This window comes from Canis lupus, chromosome 13, assembly GCF_003254725.2.
Source record: "Canis lupus dingo isolate Sandy chromosome 13, ASM325472v2, whole genome shotgun sequence".
NCBI classification, from domain to species: domain Eukaryota; kingdom Metazoa; phylum Chordata; class Mammalia; order Carnivora; family Canidae; genus Canis; species Canis lupus.
In genome coordinates this window covers 37,341,095-37,368,341 of record NC_064255.1, presented here as the reverse complement: position 1 = coordinate 37,368,341, position 27,247 = coordinate 37,341,095, and the positions used below count along the sequence as shown (strand labels likewise).

General features: G+C 60.4%; 1 protein-coding gene and 1 non-coding gene across 9 annotated transcripts; one reads left to right on the top strand and one right to left on the bottom strand.

Annotated features, from left to right (window-relative positions):
• Positions 1 to 527: 527 nt before the first annotated feature.
• LOC112662280 (uncharacterized) lies at positions 528 to 27,247 on the top strand. 8 transcript variants are annotated; one of them, XR_007401635.1, is made up of 8 exons: positions 528 to 1,127; positions 3,239 to 4,341; positions 5,324 to 5,464; positions 6,060 to 6,172; positions 12,637 to 13,326; positions 13,414 to 13,577; positions 13,845 to 14,399; positions 14,732 to 15,077. It is a non-coding gene; the product is annotated as an uncharacterized LOC112662280 (transcript). The 8 variants fall into 8 exon arrangements; XR_003138359.3 differs by having other exon boundaries at positions 529 to 1,127; positions 12,637 to 12,921; positions 13,180 to 13,577; positions 14,732 to 15,075; XR_007401636.1 differs by having other exon boundaries at positions 530 to 1,127; positions 3,239 to 3,492; positions 4,178 to 4,341; positions 12,637 to 13,577; positions 14,732 to 15,074.
• On the bottom strand, positions 8,409 to 10,152 carry GPIHBP1 (glycosylphosphatidylinositol anchored high density lipoprotein binding protein 1). The gene is made up of 4 exons (XM_025450896.3): positions 9,998 to 10,152; positions 9,429 to 9,551; positions 8,931 to 9,047; positions 8,409 to 8,798 (listed from the first exon to the last, which is right to left on the bottom strand). Exons 1-4 carry the CDS (start codon positions 10,125 to 10,127, stop codon positions 8,563 to 8,565), a joined length of 606 nt encoding a protein of 201 aa, XP_025306681.1. The 5' UTR covers positions 10,128 to 10,152; the 3' UTR covers positions 8,409 to 8,562.

Here is a 27,247-nt window from a genome sequence, read left to right as displayed (position 1 = left end):
TCCTGCTGCTGGAGGCTCTGCACAAGCTGGGTGGGGAGCAAGTTCTTGAAATACGGCAGAATGAGGTTCCCACGTCCACGGCCGCTTCCTTTCATGAACGCTGTCTCTGTGGCGAGTGATGCTGTTTGACAGCATCTCACTCTGGACCGCGGTAAAACGGTCACTTAGAATCATCTTAGAGTCCTTTAAAAAACCTTTTTTGCAGGTGCCCTGTAAGAGCGGGTGAAGTCTGCCCCGGGGCCGTGGAGGCCCCCGGTGGCCGCCGCAGTCGGTGAGCAGGCCCCATGGAGCAGGTGTGCTGGTCAGGCCGTCTCTGAAACCCCCGCAGAGCTCCAGGTGCTACCGATGCCACCTCCAGAGGTCCCAAGTGGCACTGGTATAACTTGAGAGCGCTCCAGATGGTTCTACTGAGCAGCCAGCATCCAGAACCGCTGTCCCGACACAGGCCGGGATGCAAGCAGGGGCTCGGTGACACCTCGGCCGCCGAGCAGGGGGAGACCCAGGAGTGGCGCCCTCAGGTTTCGTATTCTTCCAAGAAACATTGGTCCCTCACCTGGGGGCACGTTCTTCCACTATGGGTCACACCCGTTTACACAGAAAAGCTAACCCGTTTACCCCTCGAGCCTACACTTTAGGACAAGCCGAGTGGGAAGGATGCTCCTCCAATTACACGATCCTCCCCGTGTTCATCGGCTGACAGGCTTAACATTCATTCGTTCATTCACTCACTCATTCATTCATTCATCACTAGGATCCACACCCAGCACGGAGCCCAACCCGGGACCTGAACTCATCACCCTGAGATCAGGACCCGAGATGAGATCAGGAGCCCGATGCTCACCCATCTGCACCATGTGGGCGCCCCACTGACAGGCTCACAGGGAGGGGCATTATGAGGGTGTTGGCAGAGTGGCAGCAGGCCAGGGGGCGTTGCCCACTTCCCTCCAGTGGGGACTCCCAGTTCCCGGTCAGGCCCGCCCTGGGCCCAGAGGCCTGGTGGCGCCTGCGCGGCTTCCCTTTCTCCCTGACTGTGGGGCTGTGTGACCATGTGGCCGGCAGCCATCTGGCACGGAAGGCTTTCCTGCAGCCGTCGTCTCCACAGCTGGCTCATCAGAGAATGCTCCCAGGTCAGGGTTTAGGGGACTGGGCCCCTCAGGGGCGTCCCCTGAGGCGGGGAGGAGAGCTGAGTCTTGGCACAGGCCGGCCGTGTTCACTGCTCATCTTGGGCTCTTTCTGGGAGGATGTGGGGTGAGGGGAGCCATGCAGAGACTTCCCCCCAACCCTTGCCCCCTGTTCTCTGAGACCCTGCAGCCAGCCACCAGCGCCCCACCAGCCCCCCACAGAGCCCTGTGCACCCTCCCTGGTGCGCCCTCAGGCAGGACACGCGTCTGAGCTGCGAGCCTCCCCGGAGGCCCAAAGGCCTGAGTGTCAGGCGACATGGAGCCACACGGGAGGTGGGAGGCTCCAGGTGGGCCCGGGGTCCATCAGCTCCTGCAAACCCGGTGGTCACCAGAGGGCCAGCGTTCAGTAAGCTGCATCCTCAGGGACGTCCTGCTTTGGGATCAACACCTCATCCTTGGTTCTCATAGGGGGAACAAGGACAGGAAATGCACCGTGGCCACCTGCTTCCTGTTTTGGGAGAAAGGAAGTCCTGAGACCACCCCAGGTGGCGGTGAGGGGGGTGCGTGGACAATGGCAGCTGACCCAAGGGAGCCAAGGGTGGGCCGGAGAGGGGAGGAGTCCCAGCGACCCCTGGGGAGGATGGAGGCTGCAGGGGCAGAGTGCCCAGGGAGTGTCTGCGCCCCTTGTTCCAGCTGACAGGTCCTGGGCTTGCTCCGGGGGACAGGACTGGATGGGGGCACACAGGGCCCTGAGGTGGCCCCAGGGGTGGTGAGACAGCTTGGGTAGGGGCCCCTCAGCCCAGTGTGCTTGTTTGTCCTCTCCAGGTCAGGGGCCATTGTAGGGGAGCAGAAGGGAGGGGGGTGACCGGATGGACTCAATGCTGGGAGGGGCAAGAGTGTGAGAGCCTGGACCCCCTGCCCCCTCCCAGGAACAGCTCCAGGGGTCAGAGCAGGGACCACCACATCACCCCTGGCACTAGAGCACCAGAGCCTGGCTGCTGGTACCTTTGGCAGCCTCCACGGGGATCCCAGAAGATGGGTCCTGCTTTCCTCCAGTTTTGTGGGAAAGGGCACTGAGCCCAGAGAGGCTATGTGGCTTGCCGAGATCACCCAGCTGGGAAGTGGCCTGTTCCGACGTGAGGCCTGGCCAGCATGTGAGCCCTGGGGCTGCACGGGCTCCTTATTGTCTTAGCAGCTCCCAGGAAGATTCTCGACAGCATCCAAGCCGCAGGGCAGAGCCTTGACCCATGCCATCTACTCCAGAAGTTTCCAGCATTAGGCCCTTAAGGAGCACCCTCGGGGGTTCAAGGACCTGCACGTGTCCTGGGGTGAAGGGCAGGCTCTGGAGGCTCACCAGGTGGGCCAAGGCCCTGCGGCCTCTCCCTGTCCTGTGCTACCAGCCTGTGGTACACAGGTGTCCTTCCTCGTCCACGGGTAGGCAGGGCTCTTGGAAGGGGTGCCTCGTGCCCCCAGCTCTCAGTCTAGACAAGAGGATCTGACGCAGGTGCCTGCGGTCACCCACTGCAGCACCAGCACCGGGCACGCTTTGCCCAGGAGGCCTGTCCAGACCAGGGGCTCTGGCGTCTGGAGGACAGACTACTTTGGGCGTAGCCGCGGGGTCAGGGGTGTGCCGATGGAGGCTGAACATCCTTGCTGCTTTGAGGAGGGAAAGTGCGGGGCTCCAGCACCCACGGCTGCCACGACCTTCCTAGGGGGGTGGGGCGGGGCGGGAGTGCCGTGATGCTGATTCCAGGGCAGAGGCGGGGCCTCTGCATGATTCCAGCTTAAAAGTAAAATTTCCAGGGACACCTGGGTGGCTCAACGGTTGAGCCCTTCCCTTGGGCTCAGGGCGTGATCCTGGGGTCCGGGGATCGAGTCCCACATCGGGCTCCCTGCATGGAGCCTGCTTCTCCCTCTGCCTATGTCTCTGCCTCTCTCTCTATGTCCCTCATTAATAAATAAAATCTTAAAAAAAAATAAAATAAAAAAAATAAATAAATAAAATCTTTAAAATAAAAATAAATAAAAATAAAAAATAAAATACATTTTCCAGTTATTTTACCAGTAAAAATGTTTTGTTTTGTTTTGTTTTATTTTGTTTTGTTTTGTTTTTTCAGGAATGGCAGAGAACTGCAAGCCAAAGCCAGCAAAACCACAGGCAGGTGTGCCCCGCAAAGGATGAAGTGGAGCGCCGAGGGGCTGCTGTCAACTGAAAGCCCATTGGACTAAACTGGGAGCTGGATGTGTGACGGCTTCTCATTGGCTGGGCTGTTGCCAGGGGAGGAGGAAACCTTCCTTCCTCCCGCCCTGAGGTGAGGGAGCAGGAACGCAGTAGCGTGGGGAGGGCCGCTCCATTCCCATCGGATTTGTGGTTCGGATTTGTGGTTCGGATTTGTGGTTGGTGAGGGTGGGAGGGCATGAGAGCTCCCCCTGCCCAAACTCCCGACTTCCCTTTTAGTGAGGTTTCCTTTTACGAATTTTCTCAGTAGGCCTGGGGTGCGGTGGGAAAGACCCCGGTAGGAAAGTCGTTCTGGCCGGGAGGGGCCCCTGTGGGGCAAGCACTGGGGTCCGCAGGCACACGGCAGCACAGCCCCTGCAGCTGGAGCCAGCCCAGTCACCGTAGAGACCACCGACTCTGCAGGGGGGGCACCCTGGGGAATCCTGGTGGTGGGGGTAGGGTTGCTGGGGGTCTGAAGTGGGGGCTATAGGTAGGACAAGCAGCCGTGACAGGTCACTGGGCACCCTGATAGACAGGTGGACAGTACTGAGGAGGCCAGCAGGAGGCCTTGGGTAGGGCCTGGTGCTTGCGAGCTGAATTCCTGTGCTCCGGCCCCCCATCTCTGTGCAGGTCCCCACCTGGGCCAGGCCATCACCACTAGGCCCCATCTCCCCCATCCTGGCAATCACCACCCTAAGCTCAGCTCAGGCCTGACGCCACTCTGTGCGCCCTCATGGAGCTAGCTCTGTCTCAGGCCCTCCTTAGGGGCTGGATTGTGTCCCCCAAATCCATCTGCTGAGTCCTGGTCTCAGGACTTCAGAGGGTGACTGTGCTGCAGGAGGTGATCAAGGTAGAGGAAGTCACTGAGAGCCCTGATCCACGCCCACTGGTGTCCTTACAAGAAGAGACCAGGATGCAGACAAGCACCGTGGGATGACCCTGTGAGGCCACAGGGACAAGACGGTGTCTACACACTGAGGAGAGAGCCCTCAGGAGGGACCGGTACCGCTGGCACCTTGATCCTAGCCTTCTTCCTCCAGGACTGTGGGATGGGACGTTTCTGTCATTTCAGCCCCCAGGGTCTGGTGCTCCCGGCAGCCGGAGCTGACTAGTGTACCCCTCAACCCTGGAGTTTCCTTCTTCAGCCTCCGGCAGGGCAGGGTACCCCCTGACACTCCGGTGACACAGGGCCCCACATGCAGCAGTGCCGTCTGCATACCCGGGAGAGGCGTGGTCTGAATCAGTGCCCCTCGGGGGGTCATGGTCCCCTGGGGCTGCCCCCCACCAGTGCCAGCCTGAGCCTGAGGTCTGGTTGATGGAGGGCAGCTGCAGCCCAGGGTAAGGTCTCGGGCCAGGAGCGGGGTCCCTGGAGGAGCCGACTCCGTGGATTCTGAGTGAGGATCCGGGCCCCGGGGTGAATCCCCGGACCTGGAAACCGGGCCCTGGAATACCCAGGGCCTGAGGCGAAGAGCTCCGCGGCCCAGGCTCCCAGGGTCCAGGCTGGGCTGGAGTTTGCCTCCACGGCGGCCACGAAGACCACACGCTTGCTCAGGAGATGGAGTCCACCCAGAGCGTTCCCCTGCTGAGTCCCGGGGGTACCCCGGTGCTTGGGCTGCTGGGCTCCATGCTCCCAGGACGGGGGTCCTTCCGGGTGCAATTAGATGGGTCTCCCGCTCCTCAAAGCTGACGGCACTGGGGACTGTCCCAGTCCGCAGACTAGGGGAGCCAAGGCGTCCTCTTGGGTGAGCACAGAGCCTGAGGTCCAGAAGGCCCTTGCTGGGGCCCAGACCTCAGGGGCGGGCACGGGCGGGGCGGGGCGTGGAGAGGGCGGGCACGGGCATGGCGTGGCGTGGGGAAGGCGGGCACGGGTGGGGGGGAGGGCGGCATGGGCGGGGCGGGACCGTGGGGAGCGTGGGCACAGGTGGGGTGGTGCCACCTGTGTTTCTCCTCTTCCTTCATCTTGCTTCTCCGCGGGAATGTGGAGATGGGCCCGGGCTCCTGGGGCTACAGCCTAGGACCCCTTGCCTCCACGCCCCCTGAGCCAGTCCCTGCAGCCACCGACCACCCGCACGTGCCCTGCGCGCCCCACAGGCCCGCCTCTCTGGGGAGGCCTATGCACGCTGAGGTCAGTGAGTTAGAGACAACCCGCAGGTGTGGACCAGCCCCATTCCCCAGACTTGCGCTCCAAGGGAGGGTGAGCGCTGGGGTAACCTTGGCAGCCCCAGTGCCCGAAGGGGAGTGCCTTCAGGGGGGGCCTGTCACCCTCTGGCTCTGTCACTGTCTCCCCTGCACCCCTGGGACCTGCCTGCGCCAGGCACCCTCCCCACCCCCACCCCCGCCCTGGGGCCCTGCATCCTCAGTGGCATCTTCCTTGGGGGTGTTAGATACCCACGGTCCCCAGGTGGTCAGAGCTCCGGGGAGGGAGGTGTGGTTAGGGTTGGTCCCACGAGTTGGCCTCAGGCACCACACCCAGCTCAGCGACAGCCAGCGCTGGGGGTGGGCGCTGGCGCACCAGGTGGAGGGAAGGGTGTGTGCGAATTGGGGGACTGCCTCTTGGAGACACGCGAACCCCGGCAACTCTGCCACCACAGGCGGAGGGTGACACAGGGGGGCCATGCCCCGGGGGCAGGGTGGGGGAGCCTGTCCCTCCCCTGGATGGTTTGTCTCCCCTCCCCCACCGACCCATCGTATATTCAACCTGGAAAATCCTGGTTCTCTAGAAGCTGAATCTAGCAACAGGCAAGGCAAGGGTAGCTGAGGCGCGTCCGGACGGCAGGAGATCTGCTAGGGGCCACCCGCGGCTGAGACTTCGGGCTGTGGCCCCTGTGACCAGGTGAGCCCTTCTGCAGGCCCTGGGCCTGGGCTTTACCCGCCGTGGGCCCGAGGCCCAGCACACAGCCAGCGCGGCAGGTGTCCGGTGGGGCGTCTGCTGTTGGGGGGTGCGGAGTCCGTAATGACTGGCTGACACCCGCGTTCTAGTCCCCGCAGACTGGGATGTGTGGGCTCTCGGGCAACGGGACTTTGCAGCTGTGATGCAGATGTGGTCTCTTGGGATGAGAGATTGTCCTGGATTAGGTCATCACAGAGGCCTTCAGGATGGGGGTGGAGGGAGATTTGAGGGAGAAGGAGTGAGGGGTGGGAGGGTGGAGGAAGTGCTGGGAGCTGCGGGTCAGGCGGCCAGGAGGGAAGGCCGGAGGCCCTGCTCCCCTAGAGCGAGGTGCGCAGCTCCCCAGAGAGGCGGGCCTGTGGGGCGTGCAGGGCAGGTGTGGGTGGTCGGTGGCCGCAGGACTGGCTCAGGGGGCGTGGAGGCGAGGGGTCCCAGGTTGTAGCCCCAGGAGCGTGGGTACTGGCCCAGCTGGAGCCTGGAGGCCTCAGAAGCGGGAGCCGCGGGGTCTGGGGCAGCTCCAGAGGGTGGAGTTGCCCTTTCCAGCTTTTTGTTCCATTTGGGCCTCAGTGGGTTGGGTGAGGCCCACCCGCGTGGGCAGGGGCCCTCTTTTTACTCAGACTCTAATGTCTTCTGGAAAGCTGTCCCAGACACGCTGATTCACGGGCCTCCCTCCACCCAGGGAGGCTAGTGCATGAGGTGGACCCTCAAAGACCCCGAGAGGAACATGGCCCTTCATTTCAGACCTCTGACCTCCAGAGCCCTAGGGAGCGCGCTGGGCCCCTGGGTTCGCGCTCACAGCGATGGCAGTTCTGGGACACGGATGTGGCGACCCAGCAGGACGTGCTCCCAGGCCGGGAGGATGCGGCTGGCTGGGAGGCAGTGGCCCCACGAACCACCTCCTGACCTGCGGCCGGCAGTTCCTTCCTGGGCCTAAATGTCGTGCTGGGGACAGTGCACTGGGGCCTCGGGCTGGACCTGGCCTGGGATCCAGCTGCGTCCTGGCCCTCGTCTGGCCCCACCCCTGTGTCGGGCTTGCTGGGGCGCCACCGACCTGCCACCTAGCAGACAAGGAGACCCAGCTGGGGCAGTGGGGGCGTAGGGAGGTGAAGGGGTTCGTCTGGGTCACGGCGCAGGCGGGCACGGCTCACCCAGGTGGGGGGGCGTGGGGCGTGGCCTTAACGAACATTTAAACCAGACAGGGTGACCCCCGAGCTGTGCTTTATCTGCTGTGCTTTAGTGGGCACTGTGTGGGTGAGCGTGTGTCGGTGAGTGTGCGCCCTGGCGGAGGGAACACGAGAGTGTAGGTACCTGCAGGAGTGCGTGTGTGACAGTGTGCAAGGAGGCAATGGCAGAGACGTGAGACTGGCTTCAACCCCACAGCCATTGGTTTCCCTCCCAGGGAGAGGGGTCCCGGGGTAGGCAGTGTGGGGCTCCTGGTCACCAGCGATCTCCACCCCTTCCTCCATGCTGCCCCACCAGCCTCTTGTGCTGCCTCATGGTGCAAAGTGGCTGCGGAGCCCCAGCCAGCATTCCAAGCAGCAGGAGGGAGGAAGGAGAGGAAAAACACCCCTGTCTCCTCCACCCCAGGGATTTGCCCCCAGGGAGGCCTTGAGCTTTTCATTAATAAGGAAAGAAGAAAGCGGAGAGTGGGAGGCTTCTCCACCTGCCGGAGCTACCTGATGTGCAGGGCAGGCCTCGGGGCTTCCCTCCCCAGGGGCTGCTGAGTTGGTGGGGATCGAGGGGTCCTGTAAGCCTGTTCAATACTGCTCTGATGGGGAAACTGAGGCCCAGACCCAGGCCTCCTCCCTCCTATCCCAGGGTCCTGTTGGGCACCGGTCAAGGAAGGCCACGAGCCCAGCAGCCAGTGGTGGCCGCCTGGCTAGAGAGGGCACTGGGCACCCCCACCCCCCGCCCAGTCCTCATCTTAGGAACCCTGGCAACAGTCGTGGGTGGAGGTGTTTCAGGGGTGGGAGGAGAATGTGGCCGCCTTCCTCGGCATAGGATGCGTATTTTCTGCACCCGGGCTATATGGACCTGCCCTGGGAGCCCCCGAGGCCTGGCCCTGGCCCCTCACCCTGCCCCCGGCAGTGGTAGGGGGGGAGGAGGAGGAGGAGTGGCCGGGAGGCCAGAGGGGCAGGAAATAGGAAACGCCGAGGGGCTGAGCAGAACCAGGGCTGGCGGGACCGTGCACGATGCTCCGAGTTTATTCACCACAGCTGGGGTGGGGGCCGGGTGGGTGAGGCACTGGACAACCCTGTGGTTGAACCCGTCCAGGGTGTGAGCCAGGCCGTGGTGGGGGTATGGGTGGGGGTGGGGGTGGGTCCCCGGGTCCCCCTTCAGGACCCCACGGCCTGGAGGCCGGGGAGAAGGCTGAGCAGCAGAGCAGTGGCCACCATTGCGGTGTCGCCCTGGGGGCTACCCGCCCCGCGGCCCAGGGGGTCCTGCCAGGGTGGGAGGTTGCAGAGGGCCGACTGGCAGCAGGTCAGGGTCATCAGGGTCCCCTCCAGCGTCTTGGTGATGGGCTTACAGGCATCCGCACACCACGCCGAGTAAGTGGTCAGAGGGCCCGACTCTGGGAGGGATGGAGTGGGGCGACAAAGGCGCCGTCAGGCTGGACGGCTGGGCATGGGGAGCAGGTCCTCCCGGGGTGCAAGGCCTTCTGGGTGGGGGTGGGGGTGGGGGTGGGGGTGGGGGACGGGCTCACCCGTGTTCCCGTGGGAGATGACGGCTTTGCAGAAGCTGTGGCTGCGGATGCAGTTCTGAATTCGCCCGCAGCTCTCCCCGCTGTGCAGGGACTGGCACGAGTAGCACCGCAGCAGCGCTGGGGGCACGGGGTGGGGGCGGGGGGGTCAGGCCCAGGCCCAGGCCCTCCTGCTCCCCTCCTCAGGACTGGCCTGTCCCCCCTCCCCTCCCCGCCCTGCCCACCAGCCCGGAGCCTCGAGGGTGGGGGGGGGTCACCCGTGCTGGGCCTCCCTGCGCCCGTCTCTGCCCCGGGAACTCCTGCTCAGCCTCCCTGCCCAGAAGCCACCCCTGCTCCGGGCTCCCTGCTCTGGGTGGCAGCCGAGGGTCACAGCTGGTGCGCGCCGTTAGGGCTCTTCTCTCCTCTCCCCTGCCCTCCGGCCCCCAAGCCAAGGTCACAGGCGGAGGCTCGGTCGGTGTTGCCAAAGAGGGGTGGGTGCCTGAGCCCTGGGGGGGTGGGCACCTTGGCCCCTGCCGCCGGCGTTCACACTGGCTGCCTCCTCCTCCTCGTCGTCGTCGTCATCGTCGTAGCCGTCCAGCCCAAAGTCTGCGTCGTCGTCCTCTTCCTCCTTGTCCTGCGCCCGCCCTGTGCGGTGCCACACAGGGACGCCCGTAAACCCCCACGGCTGGCCCGGGGCCCAGTGCTGCGTCCCCGCCTGCCCTGCCCGGCGCCCCCTCCGCCGCCTCCTCCCCACTCTGTCCTCCCCGTGGGCTCCCAGCTGGTGACCCTGCCAATTCTGCCGGTCACTGGCTGTGGGGGCCTGTCCCTTCCAGCACCTGTTCCCCCCCCCCGCCGTAAACCCTGCTTGTTTGACAGAAAAGGACACTGAGGGGGGACAGGCAGGGAACCCTGAAGCCTGCCTTTCAAAGAGGTGGGGTCTGGGGACCCACGTCCACCTCCCTCTGGCCTCAGACTCCAGCCTCGCCCCCTTCTCCCCATGCCGCGTCCTGCCCCCAGGCCGGGTACCCCGAGGCCCCCGCTGGCCGCACTGAGCTGTCCCCTCTCGCTGCAGGGGTGGCCCTGCCCGGTACCTGGCCGTCCGCACAGCAGCAGGGCCAGCAGGACAGTCGGGAGCGCCGTCATCCCGCCGGGCGCTGCGGGGTCTGCGCGGTCCGGCTCTCGCTCGGGCTCTGGATCTGTGGGAAGTGGGACAGAGGCCATCTCAGGGGCTTCCCGGAGGCCCCCCCCAGCTCCAGCCTCAAACAATGGGCCTGACACTGACCCCAGTGCCAGGCAGCAGGCCAGGGACGGCCATTTCCCCCCTGACTTCAGGGCCCTGGGGGACAGGAAGCCATCGCGGGGGGCGTCCTGCCCCCCTGCATGCTCGGCTGGCCCGGCCTCTGCTGGGGGGGCACGGCCAGCAAACCTGGACCCGTGGGAACCAGGCCCTGGCTACGTGGTCACCGGACCTTGCCCTCCTGGACCCTCTGGTTGCACATCACTCACCCGTCCCCTGAGACTCAGTCAGCCTCACCCACTGTCCAGGGATGCATGAAATGAAATGAAAACACAGGGGGTGTCCTCCCTGTGCCTCTGCTGTCCCCTGTCCCCTGTCCCCTCACCCCTCACCCCTGCCTGGAGGGCTAGATCCCCATGGCTCATCCCCTCACCTGCTTACACGTCACTTCCCAGACTCCTTCCAGCCATCACCCATCCCCTGCCCTGTCCCCGCCACCTTAGGGTGCCCCTGCCCTGGGGAGCTCTCTCCGTGCTGCTTGCTGGCTGGAGCAGGTGGTGGAGGGGTGAAGCTGCCTGCGAGTGAGTGCACCCCGGGCCTGCCTTCCCGGCGCCTTGGCCCCTGCCAGCTCTCTCTCTGCGGGCACAGGCCTGAAGGCGTCCTGAGAGCCGCTTCCCCCCACTGGGGGCAATGGAAAAGTGGGGCTGGGTTATCGGGGAGCCGCCTGGGGCTTGGTGCCTCAGCGCCTGGCCCTCCCCTGGCTCCCCTGGGGCCACTGTCTCTGTCAGCAGGCGGGTGGACACTCTGTGCGGCCACCTATAGCAGGGCTGAGGCCAGCTGGCCCTGGGGCCTGGCTCCTTCCCCCTGAGCCTGGGACCGCCCCCTGGTCCCCTGGTCCTCAGGGTCGGCAGAGGATGTCTCGATCCTGGGAGCGGTGCCCGTGGGCCTGTAGCACAGCGCCTGCCTCCATCCCTCAGGACACTTCTCTGAAGTCTTGGCTTCCCCGAGGTGTTGTCCCTCCTTGAGTCCTCGGGAGCTAAGCCCTCTCGCTGTCCCCAGAGCCACCTCAGTTTCTGGAGGAAGCCGCCCCCAGTCCATCCTCACACCGGGGCCGAGGACACTCCCCAGCCAGGGTCCCATCTGTTGGGGGTCACGGCTCTGTACCCCCCGTCTTCATTCCTCAAGGGGAGGCTGCGCCCCCTGCCCCTGGGCTGTTCCCAGGAAGGCCCAGGGGGTTCCCCTGCCCCCGGTGTCCCTGGTGCCCCCGGTGCCCCTGCCCCCCAACAGGCCAGCACTTGTGAGGAGCCTGCAGGGATCATAACAATCCCGCCTACTTCACTGATTAAAATGAACTGCTGTTGCTGCTCAGCAGCCCGAGGGGCTGAAGGGGCTGTAGGGTTCAGGCCCAGCTACCCCCCTGGCCCCCGTTCAGCCCCGCCCCCTGCAGGTACTCTGGTGCCCCCTGCCCCATCCAGGGTAGGAGCAGGTCCAGTTCTGCCCATGCAGATGCAGCAGGTGGCCAGGGCTTTTGGCCCATGTGTGTGCACGAGGTCCGTCGAGGCTGGGGGAGCTAGGGCCCCTACCCGACACCCTGATGGCAGACACCTGGCATCCTTGGGACCCCAGGCCCCCAGGTCGGGGTGTGTGTGCGCCCATCCCTCTCCCGACCCAGGCTTCTTCAGACGTTCTGGTCCAAAAACATGCCTGATAGGGGCCCCTCCCTGATCCCAGGCTTCTGGGGCAGGGGCACCTCCTGCAGACCCTCAATGCAGGGACTTGGCTCCTGAGACACTCCCAGAGTCAGGACTCTGGGCTGGTGGCCCCACGGGCAGCTGAGGCCCATGTTAGAGCCCACATGCTGACTGGCCTGGGCCCTGGGCTCAGAGCCCTTGTCCCTTAGCCAAGCCCACATCCAGAGGCAGCCCCAGGGCCCCAGACCCTGCCCACAGAGCCCTGCACAGTGTGGACCCGGCCCTGCCCCTTCCGCCCAGCTTGGCAGACCTGGCTCTAGGGGGCGGCCTTGTGGATGTTGCTGGTCTGGGGCTCCCCCGCCCCCCAGGCCTGCTGTCCTCCAGCCGAGAGAAGCCCGCGGGTCACCCTGCTCTCCCTGGCAGCAGCAGCCTTGGCTCAGACCTCAGTGTCACCGTGGGCAGGGCATGCCGGCCAGCCGTACTTGCTCTTGGCCTGGCAGAGGAGATGGGGGGCGTGGGCCCTGCTTTCCTCAGGGATACGGTGCTGCTCTGTCTCAAGCTCTGAGTCCCTATTCTGTACCTCCTCAGCCTCCCCACGTTGAATCAGACCCAGACCCGGAGAAGGGTGAACAATGTTTCTGACGGAGGGGCAAAGGTCTAGCAGCTGTGTGGACAGGAGGGGCACCTGGCTGGCTACTGTGCACAGACACGGGGGAATGGGGCTTTGGGGGGCCGTGTGGGCTGCAACTGCCCCGGGGAGGAGCTCCCCACCCTCTCTGCAGATAATGCTCTCGGTCCCCAGGAGCAGAGGAAGAGGCTTCCTTCTTGGAGCAGAGGCCAGAGCCTGTCACCCAGGCGGGCAGGGGGCCGTGAGGGGTCTCTCCTGGGGGGTCTCTCTCATCCAGGCAGGCCGCTCCTGGGGTTTGTAAAGCGGCACAAGCCCCCTTCTTCCCGGGAACCCAGGCCTGAGAGACAAGCAGCCGTGGGGGGCGACCCAGGGACAGGCCACACCAGGAGCCTGTGAGCTGACTCTCCGGGTCTCAGAAGCTCAGCCATCGGTTCCCTCGGGCTTGCAGTCGTTCATTCGGTCAGCCTGTGTCCCCGACCCCCCTGGCACACATCCGCACCCCAGTTGTCTCTAGTCCTCGCCCCCCCGGGCCCCCCATATCAACCCCGGGACTCCCAGCTCCCCGTTCCCTGTGAGCCCCACGTGGAGGGGGTCCGGGGGTCCCTGGTGTCTGGCACCAGCTCTGCAGGGCTGCCCACAGCCCCCGGCGGCTCCTGTCAGCGCTCCCGTTGCCCCACCTTCCCCACCATCCACCTCTGGAACTTTCTATCGTTCCAGACCGATGCTCTGCCCGGGAAACACTAGCTCCCTTTGCAGCTCCGGGCAGCACCGTCTCCCTGCGGTCTCTGAACCTGGTGACTCGCAGCCTTGTGGAAGTGAAACCGGGAATGTGTGTCCTCTTGTCACTCGGCGTCATGCCTTCAGGTGCACCCGGGTCGGAGCGTGGGGCAAATTTCCCCTCCTCTTTAACGCTGATAATACTCCATTTGATGGATCCACTGCATTTTGTAGTGGAAGTGCTGGGACCCTGGCTGGCTTTGGCTGCGGTGACTCGCTGTGCGGACCTGACCCGGGACCCCGTCAGGACCCTGGCTTCACTTCCTGAGGGGGCAGTCGGGGTGCAGCTGCTGGGGTAGACGGCGAGCTATGGCTAACTGGTTCTTCTCCTCTCACGTGTAAGCACGCCTGCGGATCTCGTGAAACCGCACTGAGCACAGGCCTCCATCAGAGCATCCTGCCCACCGGCCGCCCCGCTGCTCCTGGGGCGCTGGAGGGACCCCGGGCTCTGCCTCCCCGAGACCTGCTCCCCACCCCCCACCCCTGCGGAGGGGCTCCTTGGCAGCCCCCAGACGCCTGGGGTGCCAGTGCTTTACATTGGGGTTCCCTTGGGAAAATCTAAGGTCGGGGGCACATGGAGCGTGTTGTTTACGTTGTCTCGATAGAAATCAATCTCCCTCATGCTGACATGACAGAAAAACTGAAAAGAAGGATCCCTGGGTGGCTCAGCGGTTTGGAGCCTGCCTTTGGCTCAGGGCGTGATCCTGGAGTCATAGGATTGGGTCCTGCTTCGGGCTCCCTGCATGGAGCCTGCTCCTCCCTCTGCCTGTGTCTGTGCCTCTCTCTCTGTGTTTCTCATGAATAAATGAATAAAATCTTAAAAAAGAAAAAAAGAAAGAAAGAAAAACTGAAAAGAATGTGGCAGGGGTTCTCTGCAGCCACATGAAGGCACGAAGAAGCTCTTTGTGTCCTGAGTCAGGAAAGTATTACCTGCATACAGCAGGCGCTGAGGAGCACGCGCACGTTCTACTGTTTGGATGAAGGGGGAGGAACAGGAGGCCGTGCAGGACTCCCAGCACCCTGCACCCAGGTCTCCCAGCTGCCGTCTTCCATTCGAGTTACCCCCCTGGGCCTGTGCACCGCCTGCAAAGGAAGGAGTGTGTGTGTGCCTGTGCAAGCCCTGGGGGCCTGGAAGACGGACACTGATGGTGGAGCTCCAGGTAGGGGTCTGCACGTGGCGGGGGTCACGGAGCCAGGGAAGCCCCAGGCTGAGCACGAGCTCCCTCCTAGGGCTCCGGGCTGGGGCCGGACCGCAGGCCTAGCGGGTTGCCCAGCTCCTCCCAGCAGCAGAGCAGCTGCACTGCCCCCAGGGGGGTGACACTGCCCCCAGGGGGGTGACCGGGCCCGGAGAGGTCCCATGTGGATTCGTGGCAGCCGCGGTGGCAGGTCTTCACCTGCATGGTGTGCAAATTAATAAAAGGAGCCTCCCCCTGAGAGTGGAGCCTGGAGGCCAGCAGGGGTGCCTCAGCCCTACTTCTCTCCTCAACTGCAGGCCCAGCACCGAGAGGTGCACCTCACGGGCAGTGAGTGCTGAACCACCCCACACAGGGAGGGGTCCTCCTCCCAAACCCCACTGAGAGACTGTCACGGCTCAGCTGATGAGGGGCCACTATGCTTCCTGCCAGCCTGCCCCTCTCCCTATGGAAGAGCCTCCCCTGCTTTGTTCTGTGGAGGTGCCTCCTGCTGGCCCCTAATAACTGGTGGTTTTATTTTTAAGTGTTAAATACAATTCGATGGAGTAAATGTGAAGATCTAGCTGGCTTGATTAAGCGATGCGTGATTCAGGCACCATCCCATCGTCTAGCAAGTAGAGGGAAGCAGGGAGAAGTTGTGCATGACGGAGGGTTCTCGCAGGAAGGAGGGTGCAGGAAGGAGGGTGAGGTGGGAAAGTTGTAAGCTATTAGCCTTAAAAAACAAGGTTTTATCTGAAACCTGTTTGTTTAATTAGAGGCCGACCGCAGGTGCCCTTTCGTGTTTGGACTTTACCGCGGTCTGGCTTGGGAGGTCCATCCACATTGTGGAGCTTAGACGTCCTTCTTTTTTTTTTTTTTAAAGATTTTATTTATTTATTCATGAGAGACACAGAGAGAGAGAGAAGCAGAGACACAGGCAGAGGGAGAAGCAGGCTCCCTGTGGGGAGCCCGACGTGGGACTCGATCCTGGGACCCCAGGATCATGCCCTGGGCTGAAGACAGACACTCAACCACTGAGCCACCCAGGAGTCCCAATGTCCTTCGTTTCATTTCAGTGCTGGACACTGCTGTGTCCTGGGAACACATCATGGTTTTTATATCCACCCTACAGCTGCTGAGCTGCGGGCAGTTTTTGGTTTTTGTCTGTGAACATTCTAGCACATGTCTTTTTGTTACATGAAAAAGATTGTGATAAAATGTTCATACAGCTAAGTGTGCAAACATTAAGTGTACATGTTGATGAAAACACGTATATACAGTAACAACCACTCATACCAAAACAGAGCATTCTAGAACCCAGAAGGGTCCCTCGGTCAGTGTCCAGCACTGAAGGTAACCACTGCTCTGACCCCGAATACTATATGTTGGTTCTGTTTCCAAACTTCATGTAAATGGCCTCGTACAGTATCAGCTGCTTCGTGTCTGACCACTTCCACCAACCCTGGGGCCACGTGTGTCCGAGGTTTGTCCACATGCATTTTTGTTGCCAGGGGGTGTTACGCGGTGCGGGAACTCCAGGCTGGTGTTTGATCTAATGCGGGTGCACTGGGCTTGTTTCCAGTCTGGGGTTTTTATGAAGCAGGCTGTTCTGCACACACGGCACACGTGCTTTGGTGTAGACAAGCCCTCATGTCCACTGGGTGAACACGGGGCTGAGACTTGCAGGTGCCAGCTGTGTTATGGACTGCCTTTCACCTCCCACCACTGCTGCAGGATTCTCACCCACTGTCTCCACTGCTGCTGTAGTTCTTACCTATTGTCTCCACTGGTGTCATAGGAGTTCTTACCCACTGTCTCCGTCACTGCTGTAGGAGTTCTTATCCACTGTCTCCCCTGGTGTTGTAGGAGTTCTTACCCATTGTCTCCACCCATATTGTAGGAATTTTTACCACTGTCTCCACCCCATGTTGTAGGATTCTTACCCATTGTTGTAAGAGTTGTAGGAGTTCTGGTGTTGTAGTTCTTACTCACTGTCTCCACCTGTGTTGTAGGAGTTCTTACTCTTGTCTCCACTGATGTTGTAGGAACAATCTTACCCACTGTCTCCACTGGTGCTGTAGGAGTTCTTACCCACTGTCTCCACCCATGTTGTAGGAGTTCTTATTCATTGTCGCCACTGGTGTTGTAGGGACGATCTTACCCACTGTGTCCACTGGTGCTGTAGGAGAGCTCCAGTTGCTCCACAACTTTACCAACACTCGTATTGTCAATTTTTAAACTTGTAGCCATTCCAGCGGGTGTAGTAGTGCTTCACAGTGCTTTTAACTTCTTGTGTGTGGAAACTGATAAGCAGATTCCAAAATTTATATGAGACCAACCATACATTGGAGTCCTCTCAACTCTCTAACTTTGCCTGCTTGTTTCTTTGTCACCCAGGGGTGGCCTCGGCTTTAACTGAGGTTTGACCTTGACCAAGGTCAAATCCTCAAGGTATCAGCAATCACAAGGCATCATGCACTCGGGAGACTGGCTGTTTAGAGGGTTGGTCTGCAGATCTGCTGTGTCTGGATTTTCATTCCTCTTGTCTTTATTATTTCCCTAGTTCTCTAGAGTTTAAACAAGATGGTTTCTGTGATTTATCTGGCTCTTCTGGAGTCAGTGGGAGCATTAGCCACTGCAATGACTTTACCTTGAGAAGTCAGCCATCAGGGAAGCAAGGGGGTGGTGTGGTGCTCATTGCCAATGTCCAGTCAGAATGATGCTGGCGTGCATGACCTCTAGGGCAAGGTTGGGGGTGCAGTTCCATGCCAGGAGCTGGGGGTGTAGGGAAGAATCATGTAAGTGTTTATGAAGCTAGGCATTCTACCAAGATTTCTACCTGCACCTGCTCACTTAGTGCAGGTACTGACCCTGTGCATGTTTCCCATCTTCACATGGGAAAGCCAAGGGAGCAGGCTCAAGGTCACACAGCTGGTAAGCAGAACCACTGGGACCTGAACACTGGTCCTTCTACATCAGTTTTATAAAATGTAAAGGTTCTTTTGATGGTGGGACACAGGAGGGTGACACTGGGAAAGATGGAAGTCAGATCTCTGTGACTTATAGGGGCACCACCAGGGGCTGTGCCAGCCAGGAGGCTGCAGGAGTGGCTACTGAATGGCCATCAGGGCTGGGTAGCTGGGTTTTACACGATCCCTGCAGACTGGCTTGTTTAATAATTTTGGCATCTCTAGGCACTGGGGCAGATCCTGGTTGTCTGGTACCCAGCCCTGGGACCAGAGTCTGAAGTGTGGAAGCCTGATGAGAGATGTGTTTGGGATGTGCCCATGAGAGGGAACTGACAGCCGGGACTCAACACTGGGTCAAAACTGCATAATAAACACTATTACAGCCGAGCGGGGCCCTGGGATCAAGCTCTTCTGTGCCCCATGTTCCTGTTTTCCCATGACTGGTCCCAGAATCCCCTTTCTGGTGTCTGGGACTCTGTGTACTAACTTTAAAGAAAACAGATTCAGTTAGTGACAGAAGTTTAGGTAACTTGTTTTTTTACTTTCCTTATGCAGTCGAGGAGATGCATGGGGACAAGGTCTAGCCCTGCTCCACATGTAAACGTTTCATTATGAAAATCTCCAAGAGTCACAGTAGTAGAGCATTGTGGTATTGTGATTTGTAACAAGAAATACCGACAGGAACACCTTGTTTTATTGGGCTTTGTAGATACTGTGGTTTGTTTTTTTTTTTTTTTTTTTTTACAAATGAGTTTGTGGCAACCTTGCCAGCAAGTCTATTCACACTTTATCCGATAGCATTTGCTCACTTTGTGATTCTGTGTCATATTTTGGTATTGAAAGTAGGCCAGTTAATAATCCTACGATAACCCCTCGTGCTCCAGGGAAAGGAGAAGTCACATATCTCATTTAAGTCAAAAGCTAGAAATGACCAAGCTTAGTGAGAAGGCATGTGGAAAGCCCAGACGGGTGGAGAGCCAGCCCTCTTTTCTTACACCACACGGCCACACTGTGAACACACAGGAGACGTTCTTAAAGGAAATCACAAGTGCTTCTCTAGTGAACACATGAAGGATAAGAAAACCAGCCTTATTGCCGATAGGAAGAAAGTCTTCCTGGTCTGGATAGAAGATCACATCAGGTACAGCATTTCCTTGAACCAAAGCCTAACCCAGAGCAAGGCCCTCACTCTCTTCAATTCCAGGAGGGCTGGGAGAGATGAGGAGCCTGCAGGGGAAAGCTGTAAGCTAGCAGAGGTTCTCGAGGTTGAAGGAGAGAAGTGAGAAGTTGTCTCCAAACAGGCAAGTACAAGACAAACCAGCAGTGCTGACATCAGAGCTGCAACCAGTTCTCCAGAAGATCAGGCTCAGATAATTACTGAGGGTGCTGCACTAAGCAACAGATTATGTACTGGAAGGAGGTGCCGTCTAGGACCGGCGTGGTTGGAGAGGAGACGTCATTGCCTGGCTTTAAAGCTGCCGCTACAAGCCGACTCCCTTGTTAGGGGCTAATGCAGCTGGTGACCCTCAGTGAAGCCAGTGCTCACTGACCATTCTGAAAGTCCTAGGACCCTGTCAATGGAACAAGAAAGCCGCGATGAGTGTCATCTGTTTACAGCATGGTTTACTGAAATTTTTAAAAGATTTTACTTATTTATTCATGAGACACACACATACACGCAGGGGCAGAGACACAGGCAGAGGGAGAAGCAGGCTCCATGCAGGGAGCCTGACACGGGACTCGATCCCAGGACCCTGGGGTCATGACCTGAACCAAAGGCAGACGCTCAACCCCAGAGCCTCCCAGGCATCCCTCTATTTTTGTTTTTGTTAGGACGTCAGTCCTGGTCAGGGTGTCCTTGGGCTGAGTTCTCATATGTTCAGGGTGCTCGTGCTTGACAGGTTGGCACATTATTTTACTCATGGTTCCTCCCAGGATTCAATGTGTTTTTCTGAGTCTGATGCCTGGTCATGTTAGCCACTGGAAACGGGCCTGGGGTGACCCAGGCTGGCCATGGACAGTGCCTCCTGAATGCATATGTCAGAGCCGACTGCCCAACAGGGAGGAGGGTGCACCGCAGTGTCCCTGTGGGGCAGCCCCGTGTGACTTAGGGTGTCTGCCCACAGCGATGAGCTGAGGGGCTCACCCTCTCTGGCACAAGGTGGATCCCAGGGTGAGACTGGGGTGGGGACCCCAGAGGGGGTGGGCTGGGCCCCAATCCCAGAGTTGATGCAACCGTCCACACACTCCTGTTCTGGGACCTAGGGCTTGAGTGCGAGAGGAGGCTGGCAGTTCCAAGGGGCTGAAAAAAGGACTGTGATTGGAGCTGAGGCAGTGGGTTCAGCCCTGCAGCCCTGTGGGCCCCGCAGGGAACTTTGGACTTTATCTTGACAACAGTCGGGAGCCCCCAAAATGTTTAAACAGGGATATTTGCCGAAGCCGCTCTGGCCTCCCCTAGAGAATGGGTCGGCGTGGGTGGGAGTGGGTACAAGGAGCCCAGGTGAGGCCCAGGTAGGGGTCCAGGTGAGGGATGCTTGAGTCCCCACCAGGTGAGGCCTGGGGAGGATGACAGATGGATGGAGAGCTCCCAGAATACTGCTGGGCCAGCAGGCAGATGGAGCTGGCTCGGTCTCCCCTCTGGGCCTCGACCCCTGCCCCCATCTCTCCCTTCAGCTGGGGCCACCCTCCCACCGTCCCACACCGGGGGGTGTTCCCCAAAGATGTGGGCTTTTCTAGTCTTTGGGGACAAGTGCCTGACTCCGTGCATGTGTTTGCATGTGTGTGTGTTTGCACATGTGCGTGCAGGGTTCTTCAGAGGGTGTCCTAGGGTCTCCTGCCCTCCCCACACCGCTCTTGGAGCACCTCGTTCAGGGAGCAAGAATCCTCAACATCAATTGTCCCTCCACTGAACCCCCTGGGAGCTTCAGGGGGGCTGAGGCCCTGCAGCTGGGCCCGTGTGCTGGCTTTCTGCACGGTGGACCGGGGAGTGGAGAGCAGGGGACACGCTCCTCTGCCTGGGGTCCCTGCTGGGGTCCCTACATGGACCCCGGGGGAGCTCAGCGCCAGCTCCTCCCAGGGGCGGGGGCAGGGAAAGGTCAGGCCTGGTGGGGGGACCCCATGGGAAAGCCAGGGGGTAGGGCTGCAGCGGAGGTGGGGGCAGAGGAGCTGGAGGGCTCTGAGAGTGGCCCGCCCTCTCCCCATGCCAAGTGAGTGTCGCTCTGGTAGGGGACTGGAGGCCATGTTAGGTGGGCAGAGCTGGCTGGCTGGGGTTGTGCCCTGGGGGTGGCCCTGCGGGTCCCGGGGGTCCTGGGGGGAGCCCCCCCACCCGGAGCTGGAGCCCTGCTTCTTTCCCACGTGGAGGCTCTGCTGCCTGCCCTCCTTCCAACGCCCCTCACCCCAGCTGGGGCCTGGCCAGGACCTCACTCTGCTGTTTGTCTGGCCTGGAGGCGTCCCTGCGCCTCACCTCATGCAGCGCCTCGGACCCTGAGTCTGTTTCCCGCAGCAAATCACAGTCGTGGGGCCTGAAAACCGCAAAGATGCGCCAAGTCTTTCCTGCTCCTTCAGGCACCTGGTGGCTCCAGGCGGTGGGCGGCCCATGGCCACAGCCCTCCCGAGAACGTGTCACCCTTCCCGTGTGTTTATGCCTCAACTCTCTCCTTTCCTGGCCAAGGGCGCCAGGTGCTGGGGGCAGGGCCCACCCTAAATCCGGGGGGACCTCATCTCCAGGTCCTTAACTTACTCTCCTTCACAAAAGACCTTCCCACAGAAGTTCACATTCTGGGGGTCAGGATTTGACATCTTTTTGGGGCCACCATTCAGCCCAGCACACAGCGTGCCCCCACTCTTCTGGGGGGCTCCTGGGGTCAGCAGCCTTCTCCCTCCCTGAGGCTGGATGGCCTCGGGAAAGGCTTGACGTGTGGCACACGTGTCCCTGCCGCCCCTTGGCAGAGAGGCTGGCCCTCCCCATGGGGCAGGGCAGTCTTTGGGGAACTGCAGCCATGTCGCCCACCGTGGCTGGCTGGGAGGGCTTCTGACAGGGTTGGCCAAAACACAAGGCGGCTCTGGGAGCCTGTCTCAGGCAGGACCCCAGCATCGGCCCCTCCTGCAGGGCCTGGCCCAGTCGCCTGTCCTGCTGCCTCTGTGGCCTTAGGGGCTCCAGTGCCTCCTGACGCTGTCCCTGGTCCTGACCTGGGAGCTGCCTCTGCTGTGGGACGGCCCACTGGCATCACCCTGGCCCTGAGGGTAAGCTGGGGATTGGGCTGCCCGGCAGGGGGAGCACCTCGGCTCCTCCCCAGGATCCGGGGGCTGGGGGGGGGGTGCGGCTGGGAGGACAGAGATCAGAGCCTCCCCAGCTCCAGAGGGCAGGGCCAGCAGCACAGGGACTCCTCGGTGGCGCTTACCCGGCGCTTACTCAAGGCCTCTTCCAAGAAAGCCCTCTCTAATCAGCTGCTAATCAGGACTGATTATTATTCTTTGTTTGCAAAGATCCTGATAGGGTGAAGCTGACCCACATGCACTGGGAGGAAGCTGAGCAGCTTGGAAACTGGGTTAGGAACCAGCATCTCCCTGGCAACCAAGCCCACCCAGCTCGGGAGGGCGAGGGCAACAGCTGTGCTCTCTGGGGAACGGCCCAGAGCCGCACCCAGGCCTTGGCGCCAGCCTCCAGAGCACCAGTCCTCAGACGCCTACATCTGCTCCCTCACGTCATGCCCACGTCAGGCCCTACCCGCCCGTGCTATCCTTTGCTACATTTCAACTTACCCCAAAATTCAGGGGCTTAAGACAATACGGTTCGTGCTCCTGGGTGGGTGTCTGAGGGCCAGGAATCCAGGCCCGGCCTCGCTGGGCCCTCAGGATGCTGCTGTCCGCTGTTGTCAGGGCTGTGGTCTCATCCGAGGGGGCCCTGGGAGGGGGTCAGCATCCAGCCCCCCTGGGGGGTCGTTGGGGAGCCTCACTCCCTCCGCAGGGCAGCTGGCTTCCCCAGGGTGAGCGGTCCAGGAGTGGGAGGGAGCCTGCGTCAGTCTTGTTATAATCCTGTCTCATAGTGACGTCTGTCCCTCTGTCTCTCTGTCCCCTCTTCACTAGGAGCAAATGGCTGAGTACAGCCCATGCCCCAGGGCAGTGCCCCAGGACAGGGCAGTGGGGCCCTCTTCCCTCCCCCCTCCACCCTTCCTGCCCCTCCCTTCTCCTCCCTCCCCTTAAATCACTTGGCTCCTCTCCGGAACACTCCTGCTCTCCCATCTCTGGGAGCTCCTGGCAGCCCCATCCCCCCAGGCCCTGGCTCAGTGTCTCCTTCCAAGGCCTTGTCCCCGCCCCCGATGGCTCCCAGAACTGCTCCCAGGGCTCCACAGCCACCTTTCTGTCTGCCCAGTCATCCCCGCCTCCACGGGGCAGGGGCCCCACTGTCTCTGGCGCAGCGGGAACGGATGACCATGTTGGGTGCTGACCTCCCAGGGCCTGGGCCAGACGCCCAGTGAGCACTCCCCAGCGGCATCGTGTGCGATCCCTGCCACACTTCCAGACGGTGACCAGCGCTGCCCCACCCGCAGACGAGGGACCGAGGCTCAGGAGAGCACACGGCCTGCCCAGAGCCCAGAGCAGCACACACTGGCCGTGGTCGCCTGCCATCTGCGCCCGGGGCCTGGCGCTCCCCACTGCTCTGCTCTGCCTCCTAGAAAGGTCCCCGGCCAGGCCAGCTACAATGACACGGTGACACGGTGACACATGAGCCGCCCATGAGAGTACAGAGCCCTGTGCAGTGTCGGGAGCCAGAGGGCTCACCCCCCGGGAGCGAGGTCTCAGCGTGTGAGTGAGCGTGTGTGTGCCAGTGCAGGAGAGGCAGTGGAAAGGCATCGGTGTGCACACGAGAGTGCGTGCGTTGCGTGTGGGCGCATGTGTGCATAAGTGCAGGCAGCAGGGGAGCTGTGAGGAGCCCTGAGTGCACCTGCCTTCCCTGCCATAGTCTGGGCCCCCCTGGGAGCCGTTTCCCATCCTGGACCCTGGGGCCCCGAGGGCTTCTTGCAGCTGTTTCCTCGGTGCAGCTGCTCCCAGGAGCTTCTCAGGTGTGGGAAGGGGTTGTTTGGAGCAGACCTGAGCATCCAGAAAGTTCAGGTGTCTTTGAGGAGACTCTACGTGCTGAGATTTGACCTTGGGCACGACAACCATGGAGCCCTGGCACGGGGGACAGGGTCACCCAGCTGCTCCGCGCCGGGATGAGGGCGGCTCCTAGAGATGCAGTGCCTTTGGAGGAGGGGATGGGAGGACCTATGATTGGTCCAGGGCCACCGGATGGTCCATCTCGGGAAGGGGCCCAGAACCGTTTACGGCAAAAAGAAAGCGCGGGGTGGGAGGGCCTCGGTGTCCCCGGTGTGAGGTATCAGGATGGGTGTTCCAGGTGAGGAGCGAGCAAGGGCTGAGAGGAAGGAAAGCGCAGGAGCACAGCCATCTGAGGCTTTGCTGGTGCACCTCCCCCTGCAGGAATGTTCCTCAGATCGTCTGGACCCTTGGCACGGGGAGGGTGCAGAGGAGGGTGGCAGGTGGCGCCGTGCAGGTGCTGGATGCTGGTGGCAGAAACGCCCCTAGGACGCCAGCCTGGAAGGGGCCGATTGTGCCGCGGTGAGGGGGGATGACCACCCCTGTGGGAGATGCAGATGCAGACCTGGGCAGGGGTGGGGGCGCGTGGGGTGCATTTCAGCTGTGAGGAGGGCTGAGGAGGAACGGGAGGGGGAGGGTGGCGTGGGGCCAAGGAGTCTCCCAAAGCTGGGAGGACACTGGGGCTTTGCTGGGAGTCCCGCGGGCACAGCGGGGGCACAGGTGGCTCGGGGGGACTTGGAGGTGTGGGGCATAGCCTGGGGGGGACTGGCTCCGCAGAACAGTGGCACCAGAGTGGGGAAAGGCCCTTGCTGGGACTTGAGCCAAAGTGGTACCGGTTGCCTCGAGAGGAGAACAGATGGAAACACAGCTCCTGGACTCAGGGTTGCTGGGAGTCGGGCAACAAGGCCGTGCGGTGAGGCGCTCATCCACCCGAGGAACGCCAGGCGCTTGTGCGGCGACTTGGCGTGACCTCAGGGGCTTGGGGTAGCCCTGCCCTCCCCCCACCTTCTCACCTGGTGATCCACCTGCTCCCTTGGGACCAGCTGGACATCTCCACCCCAGACCCTCCTCTGAGCCCCGCAGGCACTTGAGAAGCGTCCTGCCCTGGGCCCACCTGCTTCCCGAGCCAGAGCCGAGGGCAGCATCCTGGCCCCACCAGGTCTTGGGAACCCGTACCCCTGCTCCGTGTCTGTGCCGCCCCTCTGTCTGAGCCACAATCCTCACTGGCCCCCTCGTTCTGATCTAGAATCTTCCAGGCCACGCTCAACTCAGCAGCCAAAGGGATCAGATCGTCCAAAGTGTCAGCTGATGTGTGTGCCCGGCCTCAGCCCTTCCCGGCCCTGCTCCTGCCACACTGCTGACCACTGCACTCGAAGCCATCCCAGCTCCCTTTCAGGAGGGCTGGGGCGTCAGGGGAAAGGGACAGAGCCCCCGGGGAGCTTGGGCCCAACAGCCCTTACTTCCCAGGCGTAAGTCATGCCCTGTAATGGCCAGGGTTCTCCAGAGAAGCAGGACCAGTGGGATGTGTATATTTATACAGACAGATTTATTTTGAGGAGTTGGCTCATGTGCGTCAACTTGGAGTCTGGCAAGTCCTAAATCTGCAGGACAGGCCAACAGGCAGGAGAGTCAGGAAGAGCCAGTGTTTCAGTTCAAGTTCAAAGGCCATCCACGGGCGGAATTCCCTCTTGCTCAGAGGAAGTCAGTTTTTTTGTTCTATTTGGGCCTTCAACTGATTGGACGAGGCCCACCCACACCATGGAGAGCAATTTGCGTCACTCGAAGTCTACTGATACAAATGTTCATTTCGTCTAAAGACAGCCTCACAGCAACACGCACAACGATGTTTGACGAGATATCTGGGCTCAATGAACCAGCCAAGCAGACACACAACTGACCATCCCACTCACGGATGGGTATCATGCGACGTGTAGCTCGGAGACTTCCCACTACGGTGCTTGGGACACGGTCCACGATCCGTAACAGGATTCCAAAGCCACGGAGGGTCCCTCCGGTCCCCCGGGTCACTGGTTGCCAGACACACCGACCTTGTTTCCGTGCCCAGCCTTTGCACAAGTAGGATTCCCACGGGAGACGCTGCACCCCAGCCCTTCTGCTGGTCCCATGGAAACTTTCCCTGCATCCTCAACGTCTGAGCACGACCTAGAGCTCCCTGTGAGCCGCGCCATGTCTCAGACAGCGCAAGGGGCTCAGGACCCTGAGACTCAGTCCTGCTGCCCGCCCCACATGCTGTCGCTCCCGGTTCAGTCTTCCAACTTCACAGAGCTCCTGCTGTCCTAGACGACGAGGCTGACTCAGTTTCCCCCTTGTAAGCCAGTGTCTTGCACACGGTTCCTTCTTGTAGCTGGCCCTTCCTTCTGGGGTATTTTTTCCTCCTGTAGTACATTCTTTAAAAGTTCCTGCTAGGGGGATTCCTAGGTGGCTCAGTGGTTTAGCGCCTGCCATGGGCCCAGGGCATGATCCTGGAGACATGGTATCGAGTCCTGCATGGAGCCTGCTTCCCCCCTAGCCCTTGTCTCTGCCCCTCTCTCTCTCTCCCTCTGTGTCTCTTATGAATAAATAAATAAAATCTTTAAAAAATAATAAAAAAATAAAAGTTCTTGCTAGTGGCAAACTCTCTCAACGTCTCCAAAATTTTATCTGAAAAAAATTTGTCTGGGCTGTTAACTATCTGAAAATTTTATTTTGCACTTTTTTTTTTTTTTTTTTTTGGAAAACAGTGTGAAAAGTTCTCAATGGACCATTACTGTCCTCTGAGCACCTTATGGGGACTCACCTCACTGTCTTGGTTTCCACTGCTGCTCAAGTCCTGCTGCCTGCCTAGCTGCTGTTTCTTTTTGTTTTTTTAAGGATTGTATATATTTATTCCTGAGAGACACAGAGAGAGAGAGGCAGGGACACAAGAGGAGGGAAAAGCAGGCTCCATGCAGGGAGCCCGATGCTCTTTCACCAGTTCTTTTCCTCTTTTTAAGAGAGAGAGAGAGAGAGAGAGAGAGAGAGATACATGAGCTGGAGGGGCAGAGAGGGCAGGAGAGACACTCAAGCAGGCTCCCCCGCTGAGTGTGCAGCCCGACGGGGGCCCATCCGGAGCAGAAATCCAGAGTCAGATGCTTGACCCCTGAGCCACCAGGCCCCCTGTCACCGGCTCTGAGGCAGAGGGTCTTCAAACACTGGCTCTCTCCTCTGTGCTGCCTGCCGTGTGCCCCCTCTCCTTCCGTGTCCCCCTCCGCGCCCCTCGCACCGTGTTCTTGATCATTTCTGTGGACTCACATTCCAGTTCGCAAGCTCCTTCCTCGCTTGCGCCTATGCCGCCTCCTGCATTTGCTGTTTGTTGTTTTTTACACGACAGCTTTACTGAAACGTAACTCGCCTGCTGTAAAATTCACCCTTTTAAGGTTTCTAATTCAGGGGGTTTTAGTACATCCACGTGTTGCATGACTTCCATCACTTGAAAAGCAATCCCTTGACCATTAGCCGGGAGCCCCGGTTCCTTCCTCCCGCCAGTGGAGGCAACCGCATGTCTACTTTCTCTCTTTTTTGGATTTTTCCATTCTGGGCGTCTCATACAAATGAAGCCACACCATGTATGTTTTTCAAAAGGATTTTATTTTCATTTAGCATTAATCAAAGTTTCTGATGACCTTTTAATTTCAGTGAAAAGTTTCTCGTTTCCAGAGGCTCTCCGTTTTTCAGCTAAGCACTGTCAGTTTTGATATTCCTTGTTCTTTCCCTTAATATATCCTAAACCCACAA